At 44.6% G+C, this 25,119-nt stretch overlaps 1 protein-coding gene across 8 annotated transcripts in view; it reads right to left on the bottom strand.

Moving 5' to 3' along the window:
- The window catches only part of RC3H1 (ring finger and CCCH-type domains 1), a 60,386-nt gene extending 38,025 nt beyond the window's left edge, over window positions 1-22,361 (bottom strand). For 6 of the 8 annotated variants that reach the window (XM_065745301.1, XM_065745233.1, XM_065745259.1 and 3 more), the window contains exons 1-2: window positions 8,725-8,826; window positions 3,890-4,255 (exon numbers count right to left, since the gene is read on the bottom strand). In XM_065745301.1, coding sequence (XP_065601373.1) covers window positions 3,890-4,120 — 231 coding nt within the window. In that variant the 5' untranslated portion in view covers window positions 4,121-4,255; window positions 8,725-8,826. Of the gene's footprint in view, window positions 1-3,889; window positions 4,256-6,419; window positions 6,438-8,724; window positions 8,827-22,217 lie in introns of those variants that run through there. The other 2 variants (XM_065745240.1, XM_065745250.1) reach the window with 2 other exon arrangements.
- Window positions 22,362-25,119: the final 2,758 nt, after the last annotated feature.

Here is a 25,119-nt window from a genome sequence, read left to right as displayed (position 1 = left end):
CTCCTCCTGCATTTCAGAGTTGCGACGACTGTAAGAATAGCACCGACCGAGAGAAAAACAGAATGGCCACGATTTATGAAAGTCACGTGAGAGCTGAATGCTAATTCTGGCTTTGTCAAACAGTTGCTGGAGGACAAGTGAGGAATCACTCAAGTTCAAAGCATTTTCACTTCCCCTTCTCAAAATATCTTTTCAAGAGCATGCCGGACACTACAGCCCCTTCTGTTTACAACGCCTCTTGAGAACCTGAAAATAGATGCCCTGCAGAATGAGTTCATGATTTTCATCCTCATTCAATATTTCATTTTCTCAGACACCACACCCTTTGCAGTTTTCACTGCAAGAACATTTACATAATATCATCACAGACGTCTCCCAACGGAGAACAAGACCGGAAAAGTAATCTCAGATGCTTTATTACTTTCAACTTGCGTTCCTTTTGCATGCATCTGCCTTGGAAATGAGCACGGCCTGCTGGCAGCAGAATGGCAGCATGGCTGTGGGAAGAGGCAGCTTGTGATGGCATGAGAAGGGGAACCAGGAAAGCATGCCACGGCATCACCTCATACCAGGCAGAGATTTGGAACTGGCCATTCAGCTGTGATTTCATGAAGGATGTCAGCTTGAATTGTCACTAATGACCATCAGACATTTAACTGCACAGAACTAAAACATGCTGAGCAGACCAAAGCCCTGTTTGTCTGGTCTGAAATTGCTCTACAATTGTGATCTTCCCCTTTTTCACAGGCTATGACTTCACAACATCCCCACGCTCTCTCGTCACTCACACATGATCCCATTGCCTAACGTCTGGAATCGCATTTCTCACCTTCACGGGACACACTGAAATTAAAGCACCACAGGAACTTTTGCCACTTGACACCACCCATCTGGAATGTCATCACTGCTGTTTGTATGCCACAGAGAAGAGGAGGGAAGAAGATGACAGACCCGTGACTGTGCACCTTCAGAACACTGGCCCAGTGAACACTTAAGCAGTCACATAATAGCGAGTCATCTGCGGATGCTTGAGGATTTAATACTCAAACTTCATGCCATCAGAAACTGGCTTAAGAGATTTCTTTAAAAAGTTTTAGATCCATCCTATGAATGCTCTAATAAAGCCTTTTTGATTTGTGCTAATGATCACTGTCCCTCCCTTTCTGCCCTGCTGCTGCCGCAGAGCACATTCTTCATCCACTGCTGATGTGCACTGTGCTGCAGCATGAAAGCAGAAGGGTTCATCTGCACATCAACTATAGCTTCAAACTGGGCAAAATGATGGGGAGAGCCACAACTGACAAACAAGTCAAAGAAGAAACCAACACACTTCAACACTAGAGTAGCCACCTTTTCAGGAAGTTAATGCTGTTGCCAGAGAAATAGGCACTGCTCCTCTTGGTGCCCATGTGACAAACGCAGCCCATTTTCCCTGCTCACTTCACCCATTGTGCCTCTGTGAAAGCCAGCCAACGTGACCTGTCCTGGAATCCTATCGCTGCTGCCAGTCCCAGCAGAACACATTTGTTTCTTCAACTGCTCACTCTCCTGTGCCTCCAGCAGACAAGCACACAACGCTTATGAGTGCGTGTGCTTCCCGAAGGGAAGAGAACAAACTGTGCTTTTTCGCCCAGATAAAAGCTGTAATTGTGTTCTACCATATTTCCTTCTAATAAGAAGCCTCTCTTTTAGAACCCATTATTTAAAGAGAAAGTATTACTGCTTTTCATGGCCTCAGGTTCAGGTGTGCAGGAGTTTGCTGGAGATGAGGGGAGGTTGAAGACACGTACAGCCTACTAAAACTAAACCAAGAAGTGGAACAAGAATTTTGTTTCACACCAGAATTGATGATGCTACTCATTTCATAAGCTGGCCTGCTGCTCACAGACCGTTTCTGCTGATATATACCAAAGAGAGCCCATCTTCTTAAAAGGACAGAGTTCAAAGTTCACATAGTTTCTATGTACTCTTTTTGTCCTTTAGCCAAGCTTTTTTTTCCCCCCTTTGTAAAACAAGTCCAAACTGGACAATAGAGACCAGAAGAAAAAAGCAACTGTTTCCCTGTCCCTCACAGAAAAGTAGTGCAATTATTTTATAGTACTCCAGAGTCTGGTAAACACTCCTAGAGGTGCCAGGAAGGGGAAGGAAAGTAAGAGAAGGAATGGATGGCAATCTAAAGGGAAAAGACTACAGCCTCTTTTAGTAAGATTTGCAGCTTTGACAGCAGGAAACAACGTTCTTCACTGTAGGAAATACAGAATAGAAGGAAGACCAAAAATATATGCCATGAAGTTAAAGTCTGAACCTAGAGTTCAGAGGGCTCTCGAGACAAGTACTCACCATACTCTCCTTCACACCTCATGCACAAAGAGATTAAGAAATTCTGGTTGGCTAGCTAGCAAAACCAGAAAAAAAATTTATTACCTGTAATGGGGGAAGGGTGACTTTCCATCTCATTCCAGAGAACTTATTTTTGTGGAAGTTCTAACTTAAGCTATCGCACAGATTCTTTACATGAAGTGCACACAAAACAACTGAACAAAAGCAGAACGTTTAACCTAAGCTGGAACACCTGGATACAAATGGAATTATTTCTGAAACTCTAGAGAGGAATATACAATGGAGGAAGGGAGAAAGAAGAGAATGAGAAATGTTCATGGCATCACCCACAAATGTCACAATGCTCGGACACTTCAAAGATGGAGCATCTACACATTACAGAAATGGAAGCACAGGGACTTATGACCTTCTGCAGAGTGGGGTGAATCACCAGTACAGCAAGAAACAGAATTCACTTCTAATCTTCCGATACAAGTTCTAGATCAATCCATAGCAAGAGAATAAGAAATAAGCTGAGCTCCTCAATTAATCAAATAAGTGGCAAAACCACATCAAAGTCACAGAACCTAACGAGAAGCATCATAGCAACATCTTAGCTTCCTCCTTCTATAGCTTTTCTGGAGTACAACTCATCTCTTCTCCTTGAGCTGTGCACCTCTTCAGCTCAGCTGAATCCAGGCAGCTGAGCAGCAAACAGAAAACAATGACCATTCTAAGATAACCACACTCCTTCTACATTCTTGTCTTTACTCATAAGTCAGACACGATCACCCCTGCTTGCCCCTATTTCACAGTGCCATCCAACCTTGGCAAGTATGGATCACAACAAGCTACTGGTGTACTATGGTATGCTTACTCTAGTTGAACCCTGTGCTGCAACTGATGAACAGGGTGATCCTGCTTCCCACTGGCCACATCCTTGCCCCTTTCCTGGTCTGCCATTAGTAGCAGTGCAACAGGACTACTCAGACAGCTCATCCCAATTCAGCTGAGCCCTGAGTAACCTTCAAGCAGAAAGGCAGCATCGGGCAGCCCCCCTCATTCACCTATGTGAGTTTATATTAACATGCCAGCTCACAAAGTTACACTTTCAGAGTTCAGTTTCAAATTAAACATAAGGTGGTACAAAGGTTACTGCCAGAGGGGTCTGTCCCACTTCCTTCCCTCTCCCTCCTGCTTTTGGGCCACCTGATTACAAGATCCACTGGGTCAATCAGGTACAGCAAGTAACCTACTCACAAAAGGAAAATGGCTTTCCACCAGATTAGCTCACTGATAATGATCCAGCTCATCGTTTCAGCAGTCTGGCTAAATACAACTTAAGGAAGAAGGAAGAGAACAGAACATCCACATACACTAAATCACAACCACGAAACCAGTCAGTGATTGGCAGAAGACCTGAACTGCTGTTCCAGTCATATCATCTACGGCACGTCATGGCTCAAAACCCATAATCATCAAAGAGATGTCTACGCAGTCACATTCTTTCACTGTTTTTCTTCTTTTTAGAGGACAACACAGGAAGAAGTAATGAAAAAAGCACTGCTACCTGAGCACCCACTAGCTGCAGCAAGGCTGAGTTCACAGGAAGAAGTTCGATGTCTGTGTTGATAGTGGTCTGGTCAAAAGGGCACGCCTTACGGTGGAGCTTGTTGAGGCACATCTTGCAGACAGTGTGGCCACAACCCAAGCTGATGGGCTTCCGGATCGTTTCGTCAAAGGTCTGTGTGCAAATTGGACAGGAGAGAAAATCCGTCCACTGTGGAGCTTGTACAGGCATTGTTTCAGGAGTTAATGGACAAGACAAAAATCTAAAGCAGATTCCACTGGAATCAAAATCTTCGAAAAAAAAGTCTGTTTGCTTTTAAATATCTTCTGTAAGTACAGAGAGTCAGCACATAGTGTGAAACATAACCTGAAAGAAAACAGAAACAGAAAATTAGCGTTCTCGACTGGGACAGGCATCTGAAATCCTCTGTGCTACATAAATACCACATAAATACCACTTGTAGAGGTGTAGCTGAACTAGGAGTGCAGTTCTGACATTAAATAGAAGACCGAGTCACAACTTGTTTCAACTCCAGCTATTTTCTGGCATTGGAAAAGACACTTAAATCTTTCTGCTCTTATCCATCTTTAAAAGAAACAAATCAAGATAGTTATCCTCGCAAAGATTATAAGGCTGGATTAATTAGATTACAATTTTTACATTTTTCCTTACAAATGATCCAATTAGCTAGATTTGAATCAAAACAAGACAGCTTTCAAAGCATTGTTGTATTGATAGTACCTAAAGATTTTTTTCAAGTGTTCCTTAAGTTTAAGTGATTTTACCCAAAAGCTGTATCACAAGCAAGTTTCCTCCCCAGTTCAGGGGCTCTGGACTGGCACATCATGACTCTTGTGGAAGTACCTGAGCTGCCACAGCCTCAGAAGATGGATGAATGGCTCAGTGTTATGGTCAGACATCACCAGAGCACAATGCAGTCATGCACAGTACCAGACAGTACCGTGTACAACTACTGCAACACCATCACCAAGCTGCAGCTGATCTATATGGCTCCCTGAGACATTCAGGACCAGGCTGGATGGGGCCACGATCAACTTGGTCTGGTGGGAGGCGGCCCTGCCAACAGCACCAGGTTGGAACTAGATGGGTCTTAGAGGTCCCTTCCAACCCAAGCCACTCTACATGGAGCTACATTACCCCTCATGGACCTATCTGGGCACATCTCTCATACCCTGGGGATCCCCATGTATTACTGAGCGCAGTTCTGCACCAACAGCTTGCCCTCAGTCTGTCCACCACAACAGTTTACAGAAGTCACTGTCAACCCTAAGAGCCATAACTGCTTCCCAAAGACCCTTTTCTAACCATGATCTATATCATTAATTGACTTCCCCTGCCTATGCAATTTCTTGTCAGGCAATTTTTTATTTTTTAACTCACTGACAGACTGCACCAAACCACCACAACAAAACAAAGCTACTCTTTCTCCCCCTGGTTCTCCTACTTGCCTCTTCTGAATCAACACAGAGGAGAACCAAATGTCATCAACTGAAACAAATGGAAGGTAAGACAGCTCTCCAGAAGAAAAATAATCAAATAAAAGCAGAACCACATCATGTGTGTGATGGGAAATATAAAAGAGTAACTGAGAGGAAATGATACGAAAAAGAATCATTACCAGAAGCAAAATTGGTGATGTAAAAACATTTTGATGCCTGACTTGCTCCTGAACTTAGCAGAAACCAGCTCAGGTCGTGCTGAACTTCTTCTAAACAGATTTTCTGAAGCCAATCACTTCCTCACAAGTCACTGGTTTAGCTTGCATACAAAGTTGTGAGCACTTGCTTGCTGATATCTGCTCAAATAGAAGCAAACACAGCAGCCTTTGAACAAATCTTAGCTTACAAGAAAACCAATGAAAAAACCAACACACAGCTCACACAACTCGAAGGCAAAAAGAAACTTCAAGTTAGAACTTGCACAGTTCAGAATCAAAGCACTTTGAAACAGCAACAAAAAACTGACACCAAAACAGAGACTGAAAAGCCTCGGGCTTTTGTTCCAGAATTTAGCACAACGTTATTCACAGTTAACATCACTTTGCCAAGGCAAACGATGAGCAGTTACAAGTTAAGCTTCTAGCCATGTTTCAACAGCGTACCTAAAGTAGTTCTGAAGCCAATGAAAAAAAATAGTTCTCTATCATCCAAAGACATACAGTGCCATAGGGCTCCTGGTAGGCAGCCCGCAGGCACTGCACAGATCTGAGCTCAGAGGACACTGAGGAACAGGCACCGTGGCTGACCGAGCCCAACTCCAGCATCCCACAGCTAGGAGAGCTGCTCAATTTCTTGCTTTTCCTCTCAATGACCTCTTCAGCAGCAAAGTGATAATTTGTTTTCAGTCCAATCAATCCCATTACTACAGCATCGTTATATTGCATAAGGAAACATTCACTCCTGTCAGCTCCTCAATGGAGCTAGGGAATTTATTTCCACGCCTCTCCCCTTTATTGATTTGATACACACAAGTACTTCACATCCCATCTAGGATCTGTAGCAGGCATTACCTTGAAACATCACAAAACCTTTCTGCAAAGAGCAGCACACAGCTTCATAAATCTTGAGCAGTACTGCTGTGCTGTGAAATACCACTTGAGGCTCCCGGCTTAACAGCTCAATCACATCGCTTCCTTCCCACCACAGCGGCATTAGAAGACACACCACCAACTTCCCAGGCTCCTCTCCAGTTCAGAAACGATTTGAAAAGCCTGTGTGCAACACTGATTATTAGCCACTGTGTTAATCCAAGCATTAAGAAAAAGAACAACTTTTTTCCTAACTGAGAAAATCTAAAACCAGATGCTAACGTGAAACTACACTGTCAATGCACTGAAGGAGATCTGGACACGAAGACTTTGCTCTCTCAGTTTCTCAGCTGGATAAAAGGAGAGCTGACATACTTTAACACAAGAGTTAATTAATTTAAAAAATAAACAGACCCATGCCTCTGGGCGCTCAAGAAAAGCAGCAGAACAAAATAGGTCATTTATTTACAGTCTTAACGTTAGGGAAAAGCTTGCTTTCCAGTTTGGGGATGGAGGGAGTAGTTAGGACCAGGTTTTGAAGGGCTGGATAACAAAGGAAGCAAAGCTCTCGAGCCAAGCACAGACACAGAGCAGTCCTCACATGCACTGGCCAGCCAGGCTAGAAGGGCCTTCACTCACACACAGAGCCTCAGCTGTGGAAAGGCAGGGACTCCAGGAGCACCAGGTGACACAGGCTTCCCTCCAACCCCTTGCTGCAAGGAGCCTTGTCCTGTGCCGCGCCTGCAGCCCCAGACTGGTGCCTAAATGCTCAAGGAAGGCCACTGGTAGCACTGACAATAGAAAGTACGGCTGGGAGAAACCTCAGGAAACCACCTACTCTCGCATGGCCTAACTTCTGCTCAGCACAGAGCTCAACTTCTGTGCCACGTGCAGGGGCTGACAGCTCTGAGCTGCGTGCACACATGCTGGCCCTGAACCAAGCCCACGTACGCAGCTTCACCCTCACTGCTGGGTCCTCATCCTCGAGATGTTTTCAAGCTCCAGAATGCCTCACACCACTATCTATCGGCATCAAGTTTCAGACGCAGTGACACACCGGAAAACTCCATTCTGCTTTCAGTTAAAATCCAGCTCCCTTTAAACCTCACTGCCCTAGTCCTTCCCCACAGGCACTGCCGGGCCCGACCTGCCCAGCACAGCCCCATCACGTGCGCTGCGTCACGCACAGCCCAGCCATGCCCAGCCATGGCAGCGTGGCGGCTGCAGGCAGATATGACTCAGCACCCTACGGGGCACTGCTGCTGCCCTTCCAGGATGTTCATCACCCCAAAGCACTACCTGCTCCTCCGTCCGTACACCTCTCTTCATGGCATTTCCCTAAGCTCTCTCCCACCCCGACAGCACTAACTTTGGGACCAAAGTTCTGGATAAGAGTAACTTCCGTTGCCCTGCTTTTCTTCCAGCCCATTATTTTTGCCAAGTCTTAGAAAAAAAACAAGCAGAGCTTCCTGAACCAGTGAGCGTACAAGTAAGCCTATTTAGTGCAAAGCTTAATGCAAAAGCAGCTCCTCGCTGCCAAAACAAACGTAGCTGTGCCAACTGATCTGCTCAAGCAGATACAGCTCTTGGCTGATCTATAGTTTAATCTAATAAAGCATACACCACTTTATTAATTCTTTCAAAGACTCTTACTCCTTGGCACCAATAAAAAACATTCTGAGAAAGAGCAAGCTAGCAAAGAGGTGGGACTGCTACTATACCTCTGACACTCGAGATGAAAAACAGATCAACCTAAAGGAAGGGAAAGGATGAGTGAACCATCTATGTGATAAGGGGAAGCAGATGCACACAGCAACTGCCACGCAAACACCCCCAGGACTCACCAGTGCTTCACAAGGCGTATTTAAGTAGGTATTTCTCCCTTCACATGCACTACATCACAGACAGCATTTCTGAGAGTGCAGAAACATATTTCTTCTCCTTCCTGATGGACAGCACAGCACCTAACACTTTAACAAGTCTTGAATCTCATTTTAGGGAAAAAACAGACAAGCTAGCCCCTGGGAAATGCTGAGCAGCCACAAGTAATCAGCTGTTTACACACACAAGGCTGTTCCCAGCAGTCACACCAAAGCCACACACACTAACAGCACACACAGCCACTCAGACAGCCTGCACAACAGGACAAACACTGGCCAGCTGTATCTAGTTCCACAGAAAGGCCTCTGGGGAAATAAAAATAAAAGAAAAAAAAGGAAAGAAGAGAGAAACAGAGAAAGGGAAAGCCCGTGCCTCACCAGGGAGGGCAGAAGAAAAGCCTTCTTACCTCTGCCTGGAGAGCTCCATGAACAACATTAACATAATACGCCCCAAAGAGTGTCTCCAACAGGTTGAGCTTCTCCTCCCTCTCCTCTCTGCTCTCTGAAACTCTGCAGTACACCACAAGTGCCTCTCACTTCCTCATTCCTGCCCTGCTGTGCAAGCATGCCCATCCCGCAGCTCCAGCGCTCACACCGCAGCACAAGGCAGGGATTCCCACCCCGCTCCGACCCTGGAAGCCCACGTGGAACATCTTCCCATTATCCTTCCCAACCCACGTGAAAGCCAACAGGCTCCAGTGACATCTCAGACAAAAAATAATAGCAACAAATCATGAGCACCAGCAAAATTCTGTACCAAAAGCACTGAAGCTCAGTTAATCCAGAGGCAAGGTTTGCTTTCTCTTATCCTCAGTGTTACACTTGAACAATGAAGGCTTTCATTCAAAATTATCTTATTTGGTCATCTGTAAAGCTCCTCAGGAAAAGGGGCCATTTAAGGTCAAGACATTATATCCATGTGCCATTTCCTGGCTTGTCACAGCACAAGGGAGAAGGGTGGAGGGGAATATCACAACCCTATTCAAGTACCTCCCCGACAGAGCATCTAAAACCAATTTGCAATGATTTACACTTCACAACATCCTGTGAGGCAAGAGCTGACCTCCTCTTACAGACTACAACACTTCAACAAAGTTACTTAGTGTTTTCCACAGGAGAAAAAAAAAACATCAAAAAAAATGAAACCTAACAAGCCTTCTTGACTTCTTTCACTAGTCTCACACCATCAGGACCAGGGATGCTGGAAGGCAGTGTGCGTGGAAAGGTCTGTGCTCACACCACTGGCACGTGGCCCCAGCAGGGCATTTTCAGGGAGGAAAATGTGCCTAACTCTGTGACTTCTGGCTGGTATCAAACATCTCTTACAGCTCATTCAGAAGAAAGGGGAAGCGACCAACCCTAAACAGCAAATGGTTTAATGGCCTATTACCTAGGAAACCCCACAGATGATGAAAGCTAGGGAATTAAGAGCAGACAAGCAGGACCACAACACGGTCACTTCAAATTAAGAATTCATTTTTCAATGAATCAACAGCAGCACAATGATTAAACCAGGATTAAAAAAATAAGACCAGGGAAGGATCATAGAATCTGGCAGTAAACTGGAGATGGTGAGTACTTCAATTGCACAGGAACACCTCAAAGAACAGGTACGTGAGCCTTAACTTGCTTCAGATAAACATTTTTTTCCCATAAATCTAGCAATTCAAAATACCAAAGGCAATGGCATTAGCAACAAGCATTTGCTAATAAGAAAGTGTACCAGAGATAAAAATTGTTAGGGTCTGTATCGCCTCTTTTTGTGCAGGAAAATCTGCAGTAACCTGAGCACTACTATAGGCATCCCATAAGAGAAAAGTAGTTAGAGGTAAAGGGAGGGGGGAACCAGAAACTCATCACCACTACAGCTCCTTTTCAATTTCTTAGACTGAGATAAGTAAATGTGAATCATTCACTTAAGACCCAGCATGATTCACTGAAGCAGCAGGCAAAAAAAAAACCCAAACCAACAATAATACAAAAAGAGATGAAGAGCACTGTTTGCCACCCACTCTCCAGTAAGATTTCTGTCCCACCACGATTCAGAAGTTGTGACTGTGCTTTGATGGCAGCACCACTACAGCTACAATGGTACTATGACTGCAACACGGGACAGTGAGATGGAGAAGGGCAGCAGTGATGTCTGGCCAGCAGCTCTCACAAAGAGCTGTCATTATACTGTTCACTGCACCAAAAGACATGCATCTGTTGCAATGAAAGGCTGAAAAGTGTGAAATGTAAAGGTAAAAATCCCACTACACCATACCTCCCAGGGCTAACACTGACATTAAGTACCCAGTGGAAAATTCGGAGCTCCTCTTGAGCTTTTCTACCCTAATTCCTTACCCAGCTTGGAGCTGGTTTATCTCTCCAGTCAGTAGGTGCTGCCCCCATTTTAAAAGCAGATAGAGAACAGCCTCACATTAATAACTGTTTACATAACAGGAGTCCCTAATAAAGCTTTGGTTACTCTATTTACTCCCAAATGCTGTTTCATTTGGAGGACTACATTTAAACATCAAAAAGATCTTTTAATAAAAGCATCGAGTAAAACAAAGTTATGAATTTTTAAACAACAGAAACCTATGAAAGCACTGCATACATGTTTTAATCAGTGAGTTCATTACCTAATCAAAAGAAGGGATCTCCCATTTTCTGTTGTATACAAAACAATCTCTAGACTACTGTGATGTTATTTCAGAAGGTGATGGAGCACCCAGTGTGCTGGCATGCTTTTCATCACAGCAGGGAATTTGTAATGAGAAAAACTTTTTTTACTCATGGAACCTCATAATTCTGTGTTCTGCCCTCCTCTCACTCAAATGTTTTGAGACAGAAATATTAAACTGTATAGCTTCAGGATTTCAACCGCTCTTCTTCAGTCAACAACTTGGTATCATTTCTGCATTAGCACAGATTTGTATGGCACCATCAGCTTTGGAGACACAGGTTTGAGAACAGTTGTCAAAACACTGCTTTGCTTCCCACAACACTGCAATCATAGCCACTGCTTCCAAGAAGCAGACGCTGGCAGACTGAGGCGATGCCAGAGTGTAATCTGAATTTCCCCCATTTTTCTCCCTGCTCACAGCTCAAGCCTCCCTGCATTTGCATACTGAAAGGAGTACTGTTAGAAGTTGTTGACTGAAAATACCCACACTGTAAACAAGGACCAAATCACAGCCTCAGCCAACCAATGGGATTCTCCAGTTGAGGTCCAGCACTGCAGCAACACAACCTTATCTCCACTAAGACATCAGATAATCACCTGCGCTGCTCACAAGCTAAAAAGGGCTAACCATCTTATCCCTGTGAGGAACGAATCACTCAGAGTTACGTTTTAACTCCACGATCAATGAAGACAGATCATTAAATATATTAATTAAACCTGTTTGGTGTTTTCAGTAGTTTCATGCACAGCTTATGCTGGAGCAAACCAGAACCACTTCCCAGCAAGGCAGCAGCACCGCTGCCCTGCACTCGCATCCCTCCCACGTGCCAGCTCTACACCTGACACATCTGTCTCATTTATACCAGGGACCTTATTCTGTCAAAGACAAATCCCACCTCATCCCGTGTCAGCTCTTACTCCAAAACTGCTCCAGCTTGGTTAAGTGGTCAGCAAGTCCTGGAAACATAAAACAAAGAGGGAAGGAGAAAGGGGCCAACTGCAAGCCACATCAGCACACTTCTGTGAAGTTTTTAGATGCAGTGTCATGAGCAGCTTATTGTGTAACAGACTTCTAAAGTATATCTTACTTAATGAAATCTATTTCTGAAGTATTAGCTGCACTTTAACTGTATATTTAAACCGTTCTAAATCCTAGCTCTGAGAATAGCAGTCTGGCACAATGAGAAAAGGGGAAATGAAATTCATAATTCAACTGAACACAATTAATGGAACTGTTCTTTTATACTGAACCCATCGACAAAGTAACCCATGCATCAACAGTTGTTGATCCCATCTAAGTTTCATCAGCGTTTCTTAAGAGTGAGAGTCATGCAAATACACTGCACAGCACCCTTTCAGCTCCTCATGCCAGCCTGCTCAGCACCGTGCTACCTGAAGATAACCCAACACCGCAGCAGTTCATGCCTCTTCACATTCTCTCACTGCTCCTAGAAGCAAAGGCAGAAGCAATCATGCGATCGTTCCAGGAGCTAGAAGAAAAAGAGGTCACTGAGACCAAACTAAGCCAGGTATCCCCTTCTGGCAACCCCTGCAGTAGCTTCACTGACAATAACAGAGGAAATGTTCAGATAAAGAATGTCAGCCTCACAGATGAGCACTGTGCTTGTTTCTGTGACACAGGCCGCAATTGCATCTCATTAACCACCTAGCCTACACTAGGGCCCTGGTGTCACCCGAGGTTCAGCAGCAGCTCCTTGCAGCAATGGCAGGGAGCCTGGGGAGTTTCAGTTCTGTTGCAACTGCTGCATTAAAACAACAACAACAAGAGCGAAACATACCGTTCCAAGATTTTCTCCATGCACGAGCACAGCTTTGTTAAACACTGCAACACAGACAACATGCTTCCAAGTAGTCTTAAATTACCATGCACACGCAGCTTAAAGGACTTCAAACACCACAGGAGAGTCACACAACCTTTGCTGAAAAGCAGGTTAATTCAGGTCCTTCTGACTCACAGCTTAATTGAGCCAGTTCTGCTTTAAATGCCACTGGCACCTGGTGATTCAATTTGTAGAATTGCTAAAAAGAGCAGTCCCACAGGCCAGAAATAGCCCAGGGCAAGCTACTCTGAGTGTGGTATTTCACCTAACTTGCAATTATTAAAAAACAAAACCTCACAAACTATTTTTTTTTTTGCTTTGGTGTTAGTCTCACCTTCCAGATTTATAAATAGTGCCTTTTCTTTGCAGCTGTGTAAGATTATTAAAAACAGTACTTGCATGGTTCTGGTGAGTGGAAACAAGAAGGTTTGTCTCAGCATTTCCATTAACTGCTTACTCTTATCCAACAACGCACGCTTCACAGCTAAATCACACAAAAAGAATGCTACTTGGTATTTTTCAAGTACTCCAAATCATGCAAAACAGTCTCATTATAAAGGAAAAAAACCCACCCTTCCAACACCCCAGGGGTCCTCCTATCAGTAATACATGAGAGGTGTAACCATCTTTGGCAGGAGCCTGAATTCAAATAGGAACAAAACAGTATGACATATCCCATTAATAAGGGTTTTGAATTATAAACCCAGTTTTAAAGGTTTGAAGTTATCCAACTTGAAAGTACTCCAAGCAAAAGGGTAAAACATAATCCTGGGAAGTTATCTATTAGAATTCCATTGCCAACTTGATGATTTTTGCTACGCCAGCCTTGTAAATGCAGCTCTGCTACAGACACATACTTCTTTTAGAAGGAAGTTCTCTTATTTACCAATTGCTTAGCGCAGAGCTGATGCAAATGGAGCAGCCCATGGAAAATCATTTCCTCCTTCTCAGTTTATACTGTTGTTAAGCATTAGAAGATTTGCTCATCTCCAAAAACCTACTACAACCACGTGTTAGCAGTATCAGCAACCAGAACGACAAAAATAAAAGACACAGGACACTTCATCTCACACATCCCACTGCCCTACATCCACAAACTCTAGTACAGAATTCTTCATCACATGCTCAACTAGTGTAACTCACGTTGTAATTCACATGGGTGTTTTGCTTCCTGCTGAGAATTCTGTTCCCCAAGTGGTTGCAGCCCAAGAGCTCCCAAAGCTGACTGCCATCAGCTGGAGCCTTCACACAGCTGCCTCTAACAGGACTACTGAAGCTATCACATTTGGCCTGGGAATTACTTTCTTTAACACACAAAGCCTAAAGGGAACAAAGCATTTAAATGTATTTATTAGCACACTTCAGTCACTGGATTTCCACAGGCTTACTGTCAATTCTCACACTACAATGATGATAGCTCTCAAACCAGCTCATCACAGCAACATGATCAATTATATTCCCATTCCTCAAGATCTACACTAATTCAGTAATGAAGTTTCAGAACTTATCAGTGAGGCCTGAGGGAAAGCATTGCTGTCACTCACTTCCCCTCCTGAAGACTCTCAACTACTGTCACACGAGCTGGCAGACGAAGGTCTGAAGTTTTTCCCCTTTCTGCTGGCGAAGGGTGAGGGTTAGGGTTAGCTTCCATTTTTATCTAGCAGGGGAATTCATACATTATTCACAGGAAGAAACAACGGAATGTGGTTTTAATTCAGATTTTACATAAGGGAAGCTTCACCTGTGATAGTTTCAATGCCCGGTGTTGCTCAATGACACCACACCCCATTCTTGTCATGCAGTGCTAACACGACAGCCACACCATTACCTCCAGAATGCCCAAGCGTTTAGTTCACCTACCATGTATTTCTGTGGCTCCAAAGTAGGCCCAGAAATCATACCCAGGCTTCAGCTTGACAGAGATCAAGTTACTCTATTACTTCTAAACTGGGCTGGAGAATCCAGAAAGCCACACAGAAGTGGCTGTGACCGTGTAATTCCTGCTCAGGAACACACCCAGAGCCATCCCCACCCAGTCCTCATGTGCAGTTTTGTTAGGAACATTTGACTGAAAAAGTTCCACTGAGAAAGGAATTGAGCAGAAAAGCAAACTGCAGAGTGCTGTCTGAGGATTTACAGGGGTTCAGGCAGGCTTGGAAATATTTTATTCCTATCAACTGTAATGCAGGCACTTTGATGCTTAATGCAGAATAATCCAACTCATTTACTTCTGATGGGCCTGGTACAAGAATAGGTGCTAGAAGAAAAATAGACCATAAGTAGCTTGCCAGTTTTTATGTCATTTTAATAGTCCTATTTTTCTTCATTCCTTTCTGCAGATGCTGTGGAAAGACAGGACACAGCAAGTTGAGGAGGTGTAAAACTTGTGCCACCTAGTCCTCCCCCACTGGAAGCTGCTCCGCAACAATCACAGCATGTGGGGAGAAGATCAGCCTCCACAACCCCAGTAATAATTGGGAGAAAGGGAGCACTCCTGCTCTCATCTGAAGTCAGCCCTTAGCAGCAGCAGCTCTCAAAGCACAAGGCCAAAATGGAAATGCTATTCTCAAAATTCAAGCAGGCAACTGAAGGTGACTTATTACAATACAAGTCCTTAAATTGAAGAGCACCACAGCATCACTTCTGTGCACTGAGCCAGTTACCAATGTGAAACCAGTTATACAGCTCCCTGCAGACCCTTAACACAAACATGCCCTTAAAGCTGCCACATGGAATAGATGATTCAGAAGAGAAAAACATAGGGAAATACAAAATAAGCCATCCTCAAGCTAGAAAACGGCTCTCTGCAAAGTACAACGCACAGAAGCTCAGCAGCAGGTTATCACAGAGGCAGCACCTTCAGGTAACAGTCACAACATGGCAGAATGTGCATACGTGAGACTGATAATATGCACCAGCACAAATAAGTCATAGTACCCAGGCTTCTACCTTTAAGGAGGTTAAACAAGGAGGAGTAAAGTTAAAATCCACCATTTTAACCCAACTGCAAGGCTTCTACAGCACTATGAAGGTTTCTCTTCTAATTAATTCTACAGGAGGCCTTCTCGTGCAATTAAATAGGAATGACTCACAAACAGGAAGGGCAGCCTGAATTGCAGCCTCTCATCTAACTTCGCAGCTCACTCCAACAAGCCAGTTCAACCTCACTTATTTTTATCTCTCAAATCCACAGGAACAGCCAAAGTAGTCACGAGGGAGCGTGCCACAACAATGCTTCCAAACTTCTCACCAGTTCCAGAGGAAGCAAGGACATTTCAGGAGACCACAGCAAAGTTCAAGAACAAAGCGTCCCGTGGTCACTCCATTATCCAAACAACCCATCCTGGATTGTCAAAGCAACAGAATTAATAAGCAATATGCCATCTCTGCTACCTTCATTAACTAGCTGAATTGAATACTGGCTCAGATCAGAGCAACAAAACGATCAGAGGAAAGTAGGCAATACCAGAGTGAGATCACGAAACACAACGAGGTAAAGACACCAATGGACTGGGGTGAAAACATCCTACCAAAGAAAAGAAAAAAAGAAAGCAAGAAACGGAAAACAAAGCAGTATTTAAGCCAGCAGCCAAACAGAGACCATTACAGAACAGCCATTTCAGGGCTGGAAAGACACATGGGAGTATATGCTCCCTTTGTGATTAGGCATCCTTGAGACTTGGCCTCGTCCTGGTCTATTTTTTAAAGAAAATCCACATTTGCTGTACGAAGCAAGTACAGCTTAGAACTACTGTTCTTACCATGCTGCTAAATAAAAGCTGGTAAGTAAAAGCTAGCCATACTCTAGCTTTAAAAAACAATGCTTACCCATATCAATGCAGACAACCAATGACAGTTCCAGGAGTATAATTTATCATTTTTAATTTGATTATTTCGTTCTGCCACCTACAACAGGGTACTCTGTCAATTAAATACATCACTTGGGAACACCTGAGCTCCTCAGACAAGTCTAAAAAAATTAACTGACTGCTATCTTTTCATTGCTCCAGGACTCAAAAAATACTGATCTAGGCTAGCTCTAAGCAAGCTGGAAACACACCATGAATGCTCAGATGAGCATTCACATGCATTCAGCATCCCCCCCTCTCACACTGAGGGGGGGAGGCTGAGAATTGCTTCACCACATGTATACGTTCTTTCTTCCTTCCACGTGAAGCAGGACAGCGTTTTGGTATTTTCTATCTCCTCACAATGCCTGGAAGACCTGATCGTGGCACAAGATTCTGGTTTGATTTTGTAAAATTTCTGTTTCGGTCCTTTCTAAACTGAGAACCACCACGAACAGAGCAGACTGCTTCACCAGGCTCATCGGGAGAGCCCCTTCCATCCAGAAATGGGATTTAATTAACATCAGGTCTGCCTAACTGCCAGAATTACAAATGGTCACGAAGGGATGTTTATGCAGCGTGCCACCAGTTCAGAGAGCCATGTAAACTGATCAAACTCACTTTCTGCTACTTCTTTTGAATTAGTGGCTGATAGTTTCAAGGACTTTAGATCTCGTGTCTTGGCACGCTATTAGAAAAAGGGCACAAACCACTTCAGTCTTCCTGTACTGCGAGTACCAGATTCAACAGATACAAACTCTGGATAAGGAACACTCAGCACTTTCCTTTGTTTGTACGGTCCCAAACACCACATAGTACCTGAAGGACTTCTATTCCAAACTGATAACAAAGGGGAAAGAAAAAAGCCAAGCCATGTGACTTACAGGACAAGTGAGAGTCAACAGTTGCAAGTTTCATTTAACTCTCGCTTCTGAAGGAAACGACAAGGGATTTGTATTATACAAACTCTGCATTAAAACATGGAAGAGTCACTGATTCATGTACAACTGCTGCATCAGCATGAATAACAGCTACACTAAAAACAAAGCACAGAGAATGAAAAATGCTGCTGAACAGTGGGAGTGCTGCAAAGAAGCTGGTTTACTAATAAGCAGGTAATTAAAACCATCCCCCCCAGCACGAATTTCAACTTGTTCTCTCTGTAATACCTCCCATCAACCTGACTCCTTTTGCCTCAAAAGACAGCTCTTCAATCTGAGTTGGAAACCAATGCTGCCTGCCACAATTTATCAAAAATAATTAGCTTGCAGGTCCCTAAAGACCTTCAGTGCATACTAAAGAGACAAGATTCCTGCTTCTCTACCAGAAACTTCCTTTCAAAACAGAAGGGAAAAGTTTTAATTGCAAAACCTTGCAGCTTGCTCACCTTTCTAACTAAAGTAATTGCTGTAAGGGATCTTAAGAGGAAAGACCTCTAAAGCAGGGCTCAAACACTACTGTTCCACCAGCTGATCAACCAGAAGTTTGTTACAAACAGCCCATCTAACACCAACCTTACCTCAACCTTCAAAGCTTATCCTAGCAGGTTTTCAGCACCCTAAAAAATCATGCCCTTTGGAATGCCTGGGCTGCATGTTCAACATAACAGCCTGCCTTCAAGCAGCAGTAGAAAGCACCATTTCCAAAAGCACGTTTCAAACTGGCACATTTGATAAACCAGGCTTTGTTAAAACAAAACTAATCCACACCAAAAGGAATGAGGAATTACCTACAAGATGCAGACCCCCCCACACCAGCAGGTATTTCATACTGCAGCTCTTCACACGCTTTGTTTCTTCTGTAGTCTTGGAGCTGAAGTGCAGCCATGCTACAGCAGTCTCAGGTCAACACAGCACTTACCCCCTCTAAGTATGTGTGCAATTAAGGAACAGTGTTTTACATGAAGGAGAAAAATATCTTGCAAAATCAGCTTCTGGATATTTTAGTGGCATCAAGGTTGGAAAGAACAACTGAAAATTAACCCTCTCACTTTTGAAATGCTAAACCCAGGGCTCCTCACCACAGTGAGGCCCATTTTTGGACTCAAATACTCCTTTCTGTCATGTCTCAAATTACAGAGCAATCTCCTAAGACCACAATCTGCCCCAAACAAACAGAAGAGTGGCTCCTTTCCTCCTGCTACACTTGCAACACTTCTCTGAGTAATTGAATACCTTCCATTTCTTACGATGCAAACCAGGAAAAATTCAATTTTTCAGTCTGTTAAAGAAAAAATAAAAATCCTATTTCATCAACTCCTCTCTCCTCCTTCCAACCAGCTCTCATAAGAAGATATTTGCCCATGGCCTTACTGATTCCCCCTTTTTTAAACAGGGCAGCTAACACTGTGTAAGAGAGCGTTAAGGAACAGTAGTGACAGATTTTCTGCACCACTCTCCACGTGGCCCTTATGCTTTCTGAACAGTGTGCTGAGCAACAGCTTTCAGGTGGAAGTCTGTAAAAGATGTCCAGTCCTTTTTTTCTGTGCAACCTGAAGTATTTAGACTTTCCAGTTGTCCATGGACGGCGCTGAAAAACGCAGCTCAACAAACGACGTGACATTCTTCATCTAAATAAGGCATCGCTTTCTTGCTCACCAGAGCCAGGAGCTACCACCTCCCCAAGGGTAACACAGGTAACTTGTGATGCTGACAGCCCTCCTGCCAACTCCCAGAAGCCCACCTGCACAAACACTAACACAGTTCTGAAGAAATGATCTCGAAACCTTGATACTTCGAACACAGAAGCGAGTTTCCTTTCTACCTGCCACCACGGAATAAGTTATTACCATACAGTAGCGATGAAGTTATTTCCATAAACAGCTCTGAGACAGCTGTTTATGTCAGCAAATCTACTTACAGCAACGTGATGGGGCTTCCTCACCTTCTTCCCACTTACGCATTTCCGTAAATAAAAAAAAATAGACAACAGTTAGCCCTTTGAAATCTAATACCATTTCAGCTTTTACTGTACTGGGAACTAAGACAACGAAACTGACGCTGAAGATAACATCATCAGAAGGGCTTCTTGAGAAAAACAAGTGGCCAAAGTAGGTGATGGGAACTGCACTCAATTGAGCACACACTGAGAACTGCTTCTGCACATTAAGGAAAGTAACAGAAGTAAATACCTGTGGCTTTCCTTCTCAGTTAGCATGAGTCTGGACTTCAGACTGCTTGACTGTGATACACCATGTACAGAAGTCACCTTGCAGCTGGATTAGGACATTTATATAAAAACCTTTCACAGAAGAAGTATAGTATAAGTTTATTTCTGTATAATAGCTGAATATTTGTTGCTAAATGCAATTCAAGGCATTAGCTTCAAATTCCCCGCTGAGTCAGACCTTTTGGCCTAACAGCTTGGGGTTCTCCAGCAAACAGCTAATCCTCCGAACTTGGGGTGGAGGGGGGGGTGGGGAAGGGGGGACAGCCCACAAAACCACAGTTTTATCTGCCAAAAGATGTCTGGAATCTACTGGAGATAAGAATTTTTAACAACAAACAGTCTTTCCCAACAAATTAACAAGTGTTACAAAAGATTCTCTGCTTATAAGCTACCCTACAGTGGCTGCTGCATAGCTATTTCGAGACACTGGGAATGCATGTTTGTGAGTGTAAATGCAGATGAGTACTCCCTTTTTAAAGTACTTTAAAAACCACCCCCGAAGAGAGACAGACCCTAGATAAAGCATGCTATCAGTCTCTGTATCATCATTATCAGAGGTGACCACGGTCATCATCACCCAAAACCTCTGAATCGTATATAGAGAAATTCAGTCACTATTTCAATACACTTGCATGCCGAATCTCAGCATCTGCAATGCTTAATTCAACAAGAGTGGTTCCTGCCCAGATTGCTGATGAATCACTGGCAACAGGGCAGAGGTTTCTGAAAACAGTCCTGCTAATCTCTGTTCACCTGATCGTGTACTGTTATACAGTAATATGTACGTCCCAAGCTGCCCTTCAATTAAGCCTTGACTTATTGGTGTATGCAACTGCAGGATTCACACACTAGCACATTCCAATAGACAGGGAAATAACTTTACGAGCATTCAATAACATTACAAACCTCTAAACCACTTTTCCTTTCAACTAGTTCGGATACAATGCTGACCAAAGAACAAAACAAAAAAAACCAAAATAAACAAAACGTGGAAATAACTTTGTTTCTCATCCCTGTTAATCTTAATGCTGCTCAGAAGCTACTGACAAGCATGCTCAAGACTCTGGTTGTCAAAAGAGGTGACAATGACAGCACCCACATTTCTAAATTCACCTCAAACCAACCCGTCACGCTGCCTGCTTTGGCAGAACAGGAAGGTAAAGCTATAAGTAACTGCAGAGAAAGGTGCCTACCTGATAAAGTCTGCTTCTATTTATGTTAGTAGAAATCATTATTTCATATCCACATCATGTATTAATAAACTAAAGAAAGTCATGCTCTCTGGTTCTAGCAGTGAAGCACTGATATGTCAGTAGCACACACGCTCCTCCTAGGTGTGCTCAGCTATTTGCACAGCTAGGAAGGCTTTCATTAGCTTCACTGACCTCAAACACAGAAATGCAGAAGTCTACAGTTTGCCAGCTAACACTGCTACCCCTGAAAGGCTGAAAGGGAAAAAGGAAGAGGAAAAAGAGGTGCGGCTGTGCACTGGAGCACTGCAGAGCTACTGAAAAGTAAATGCAGAGTTTGACAACCACACCTCTCTTCTTAGCACGGTCATCAGAACACAGCGCTGCTAAACCTGTTACAGGGATGCCAGCAGCTTTGGGCTTTTTTATAATTAGTACTTTTTCTACAGACTTCGGCCACATTCAGTACGATACAAAACACACAGGACTGAAATTAAACGAGAGAGCAACTCTTAGGCGAAAGACAAGTATGTAAGTGGCGAACATCAGCACTTCCCACGGAAACAAGCACAGGTTCCCCAAGATGGCACAGGCCTCACAACGGCCGCGGCAGACAAAACCTTACAGCGGGGCACCCGCAGCCACCGCAGCTCGCTACAACGCAGCTGTGCCGCCGCACTCCCACGGCCACAGACCTCACCCGTTGTCACCCGCCATCCTAAACCAACGCAGAGTGAAGAAAGGACTGAAAGCACTCGGGGTTCCGGGCGCTCCCCTCGGGGCCGCAGACAAAAGGCAGACATTGGCCGCGTTAGCAGCCGGGGGTTCCGGCCTCGCCGCGGGGCTGCTCTCCCCGAACCGCGCCGGAGCGACGCGGGCACTGCCGCCGCTCGTCCTCGGGGCCGCGAGGCCCTCGGGAAGGGCTACAGCGGACGCAGGCCGCGCACAAAACCGCCGTCCCCCTTCCCCTCCCCCCCTCGCCTGCCCGGCTCCCTGCCCACCTCCCTCCCGGAGCGCTCGCAAATGGAGGACGGCGAAGCCCTCGGCCTAGCGAGGTAGCGAGGCGGAGCGGCGCCGACGGGCCCCGAGCTCCGCGCCCGCCCCTCCGCCGCACCCCGCGGGCACGGCCCTACCCGCCCTCGGCGGCGCCCCGGGGCCGGCCCCGCTCCCCGCCGCACTCACCAAGCGGGACGGGCTCCCGGCCCCCTCAGCTGCGGCACACGGGGCCGGCCGCGGCGCCCTCCGCCTCCTGCACCCGCCGGTTCCGGGCTCCCCCCTCCTCCTCCGCCGCCGCCCGCCGCCCCTCCGCTGCCGCTGCAGCAGCGGCCATCTTGTGCTCCGCCTGCCTCCCCGCGCGCTGCCGCCCGCCCCTTCCTGCGCCCGGCCCCCGGCAGGCGGAGGGAGAGGAGGAACCGGGAGAAACAGCCGAGTCACGGGCCGGGCCTCGGCGGTATGCGCGGCTGGGTTGCTGCTGGGGTGGTCCGTCGTCCTCCACCGAAACACTACCGATGTGTTGGGACCCACCGAGGCCTTCTGTGTCACGCAGTAGTGGAGCTGGTTTGGCTGCTGGAGAAATTTTGAAGTATTTTTACGTGTATTCTTGACAGCTTCGTGCAAACGGAGGGACCTTTACATCCCAGAACACTTCAAAACATCGGGATACTTGTAGCATCAGTGGGATTCTCATTCTATGAAAATGCGATCTGAGATATCAAATACTGTGGAATTTGTTCAAATCTGTGTACAAATGTGAGAGCCAGCACTGGGATCACTGCTCGTAACCACATTCCCCAGGGATGTCCCCTGTGTGGGTGCCCAGCTGCAGCCCCAGCACCTGCTTGGGGTTTGTTTTGCACAGCTCCTCTGTCTCTTTGCTTTTGTTGAGTACTAGAACGCTAACAGCTCGTGTTGTGCTTTTACAGGGTCTTAAAGAGTTACATGCTGATACTTGTTCCTGTTTTTCCCCTTCTAGGAAAGGCTTTGGTGTTTAACCCACCCAGTGAGGCATGTGCAGGGTGCTGCACGGGGAATCCTTGCATTTCTAACCACAGCATTGTAAGGAACGTGCTCTGCTCTCAGTTCAGCATCCCGGCTGCAGAGGACTGCATGACCTTCAGATACCATTGGAGCAGAGCGACGTCAGGTTAGCAATAACCATGCACAAAGTCAGGGCATAGCAGAGATACCAAGCTGCAAAAGGAAGCAGGGTCACACCATGCAGACAGACCTGGAAATGAATATCCAGAGCTTCTTAGACAAGGGGGAAGGCTTACGTGGAGTTTAATATTCAGCTCATCTTTCTGGCTCTTTCATTGATTGCAGACGGCTCTGGCTTTCAGACTAATCTTACAAGTACTGTGGTGATGACAGCTAAGGATTAATTCTATCACATTTAATGATTTTAATAATATCGCTTTCAATCACACTTCTATGTGGAGTTTTCCACCAACATAATTAAACTCTGTGCTTTTCAAGAATCAGTGCTGGAATAAAATGGTATCAAGATCAGCAATTAAATTAATATCCTAAAACAAGGTTTTGTTGCTGTATTCACAGGCATTTGGCATCCTATGGACAGAGAAGATTAAGACCTTTGCAGAGGCCACATTTAACTTAGCCAGGCTCAGTTCTAAATGAATTTGCCACCTAGGGTGTAAAAGGTGTGCTGTGAATGACCCAGTATCTGTTCCTTGTTCCTTGGCCTATTTTTCACTATTGCCTAGAGAACTGGGAAAACATTCTGAATTGGTTCATTCCTTCAGCAATTATGGGTCTTACTGTGAACTACAGAAGTGCAACTTCCTCAGTTCAATATGGAAGTGTGAATCTCAAGCATTATGGCGGTTTTATTGTTATGACAAAGAACTTGAAAGATGTAAAAAGCCTAAGGACAACAGAAATCTAAAGCAGTGTTTGTAAGCAATCCTTCATACCATCTTTAGACAATTAAACATCCCGATGAATGATTTAATCAAGACTATCAACGTTTGCCAGAATCAGAAGTCAGGGATGAGGACAGATTAGCACATTATTACATTTTTATCATTATGTTCACATTGTAATACTCCCTACAAAGACACACTAAGACTTGCTTGTAATGAGTGTGTAAATTATGTAAGAGTCTGTCTTGAGGCACAGTCTTTCATATAACCAATTGGCAAATTGCAGCATGGTTTATTACAAAAAAATCTGAATCACCATACTGCTATCCAATTAACCCCTCTTCTTGCAAATGAACTATGAAACAGTATCTCTGCACGTTATCCTATAGACATGTAAATAGCTACTTCATCCTATTACTCTAATTTTAAGTTTTTCATGCTGCAGAAAACTTTGAACAGCGATTGCTGTGTTTTGCAGGCTCCTCTCCTAAATGAGCTGGAAGCATGAACCTTGCTGAAGTTGCTAGTAGCTTGTCTGGACACAGAAGCCAGCACCAGGAGCTAAAATGGTAGGTGTTCTCTGCAACCTCTGTTTAAAGAAGCTGAAGAAACTAGAAACAGTTGAGGCCTGAGGACGTGCTCCTCCTTCCTGGTGTGTATCACTGGTGGTACAGAGTACATCATCCTGCTATTATATTCAGTTGGGTTCTCAGTACTTCAATCTGGAGCTTTCTACCACTTCCCATAGTCAGTTCCTATATGTTATTCCTGCCTACTGAAAGGTTTTCATTTTCAGGTGGCTTATGTTTGCCCTCAGCATTTAATTCTGTTACCGTTTTGTAAATTCTCTCACCAGTATTTACTTGCTAGCAACAATTTTCCATATCATAACACAGTCTACTGCAGTACCACATTGTTTACAGAAGCAGGATCTGGAATGACCTACACTCATTAAGTAACATTGCAAAGATGACTGCTCTGAATTTCATAACCCATTTTAAACCTTCATCAGAGTGATACTTTTCTAGGTGATTATTCTTTGTCCTAGTTTATAAATATGCAGAAATATGAAGGTGAGTTTGTTCCTTCTTTTCTTTTTTTTCTCCAGGAATTGATCATAGAATCATAGGGGTTGGAAGGGACCTCAAGAGATCATCGAGTCCAACCCCCCTGCCAAAGCAGTTCCCTACACCAGGTAATTC

This window comes from Cyrtonyx montezumae, unplaced genomic scaffold, assembly GCF_038088225.1.
Source record: "Cyrtonyx montezumae isolate F1298 unplaced genomic scaffold, pur_monq_1.0 scaffold_1, whole genome shotgun sequence".
NCBI classification, from domain to species: Eukaryota; Metazoa; Chordata; class Aves; order Galliformes; family Odontophoridae; genus Cyrtonyx; species Cyrtonyx montezumae.
Note: the sequence above shows the minus strand (reverse complement) of the source record. Positions and strands in the feature narration are given on the sequence as shown.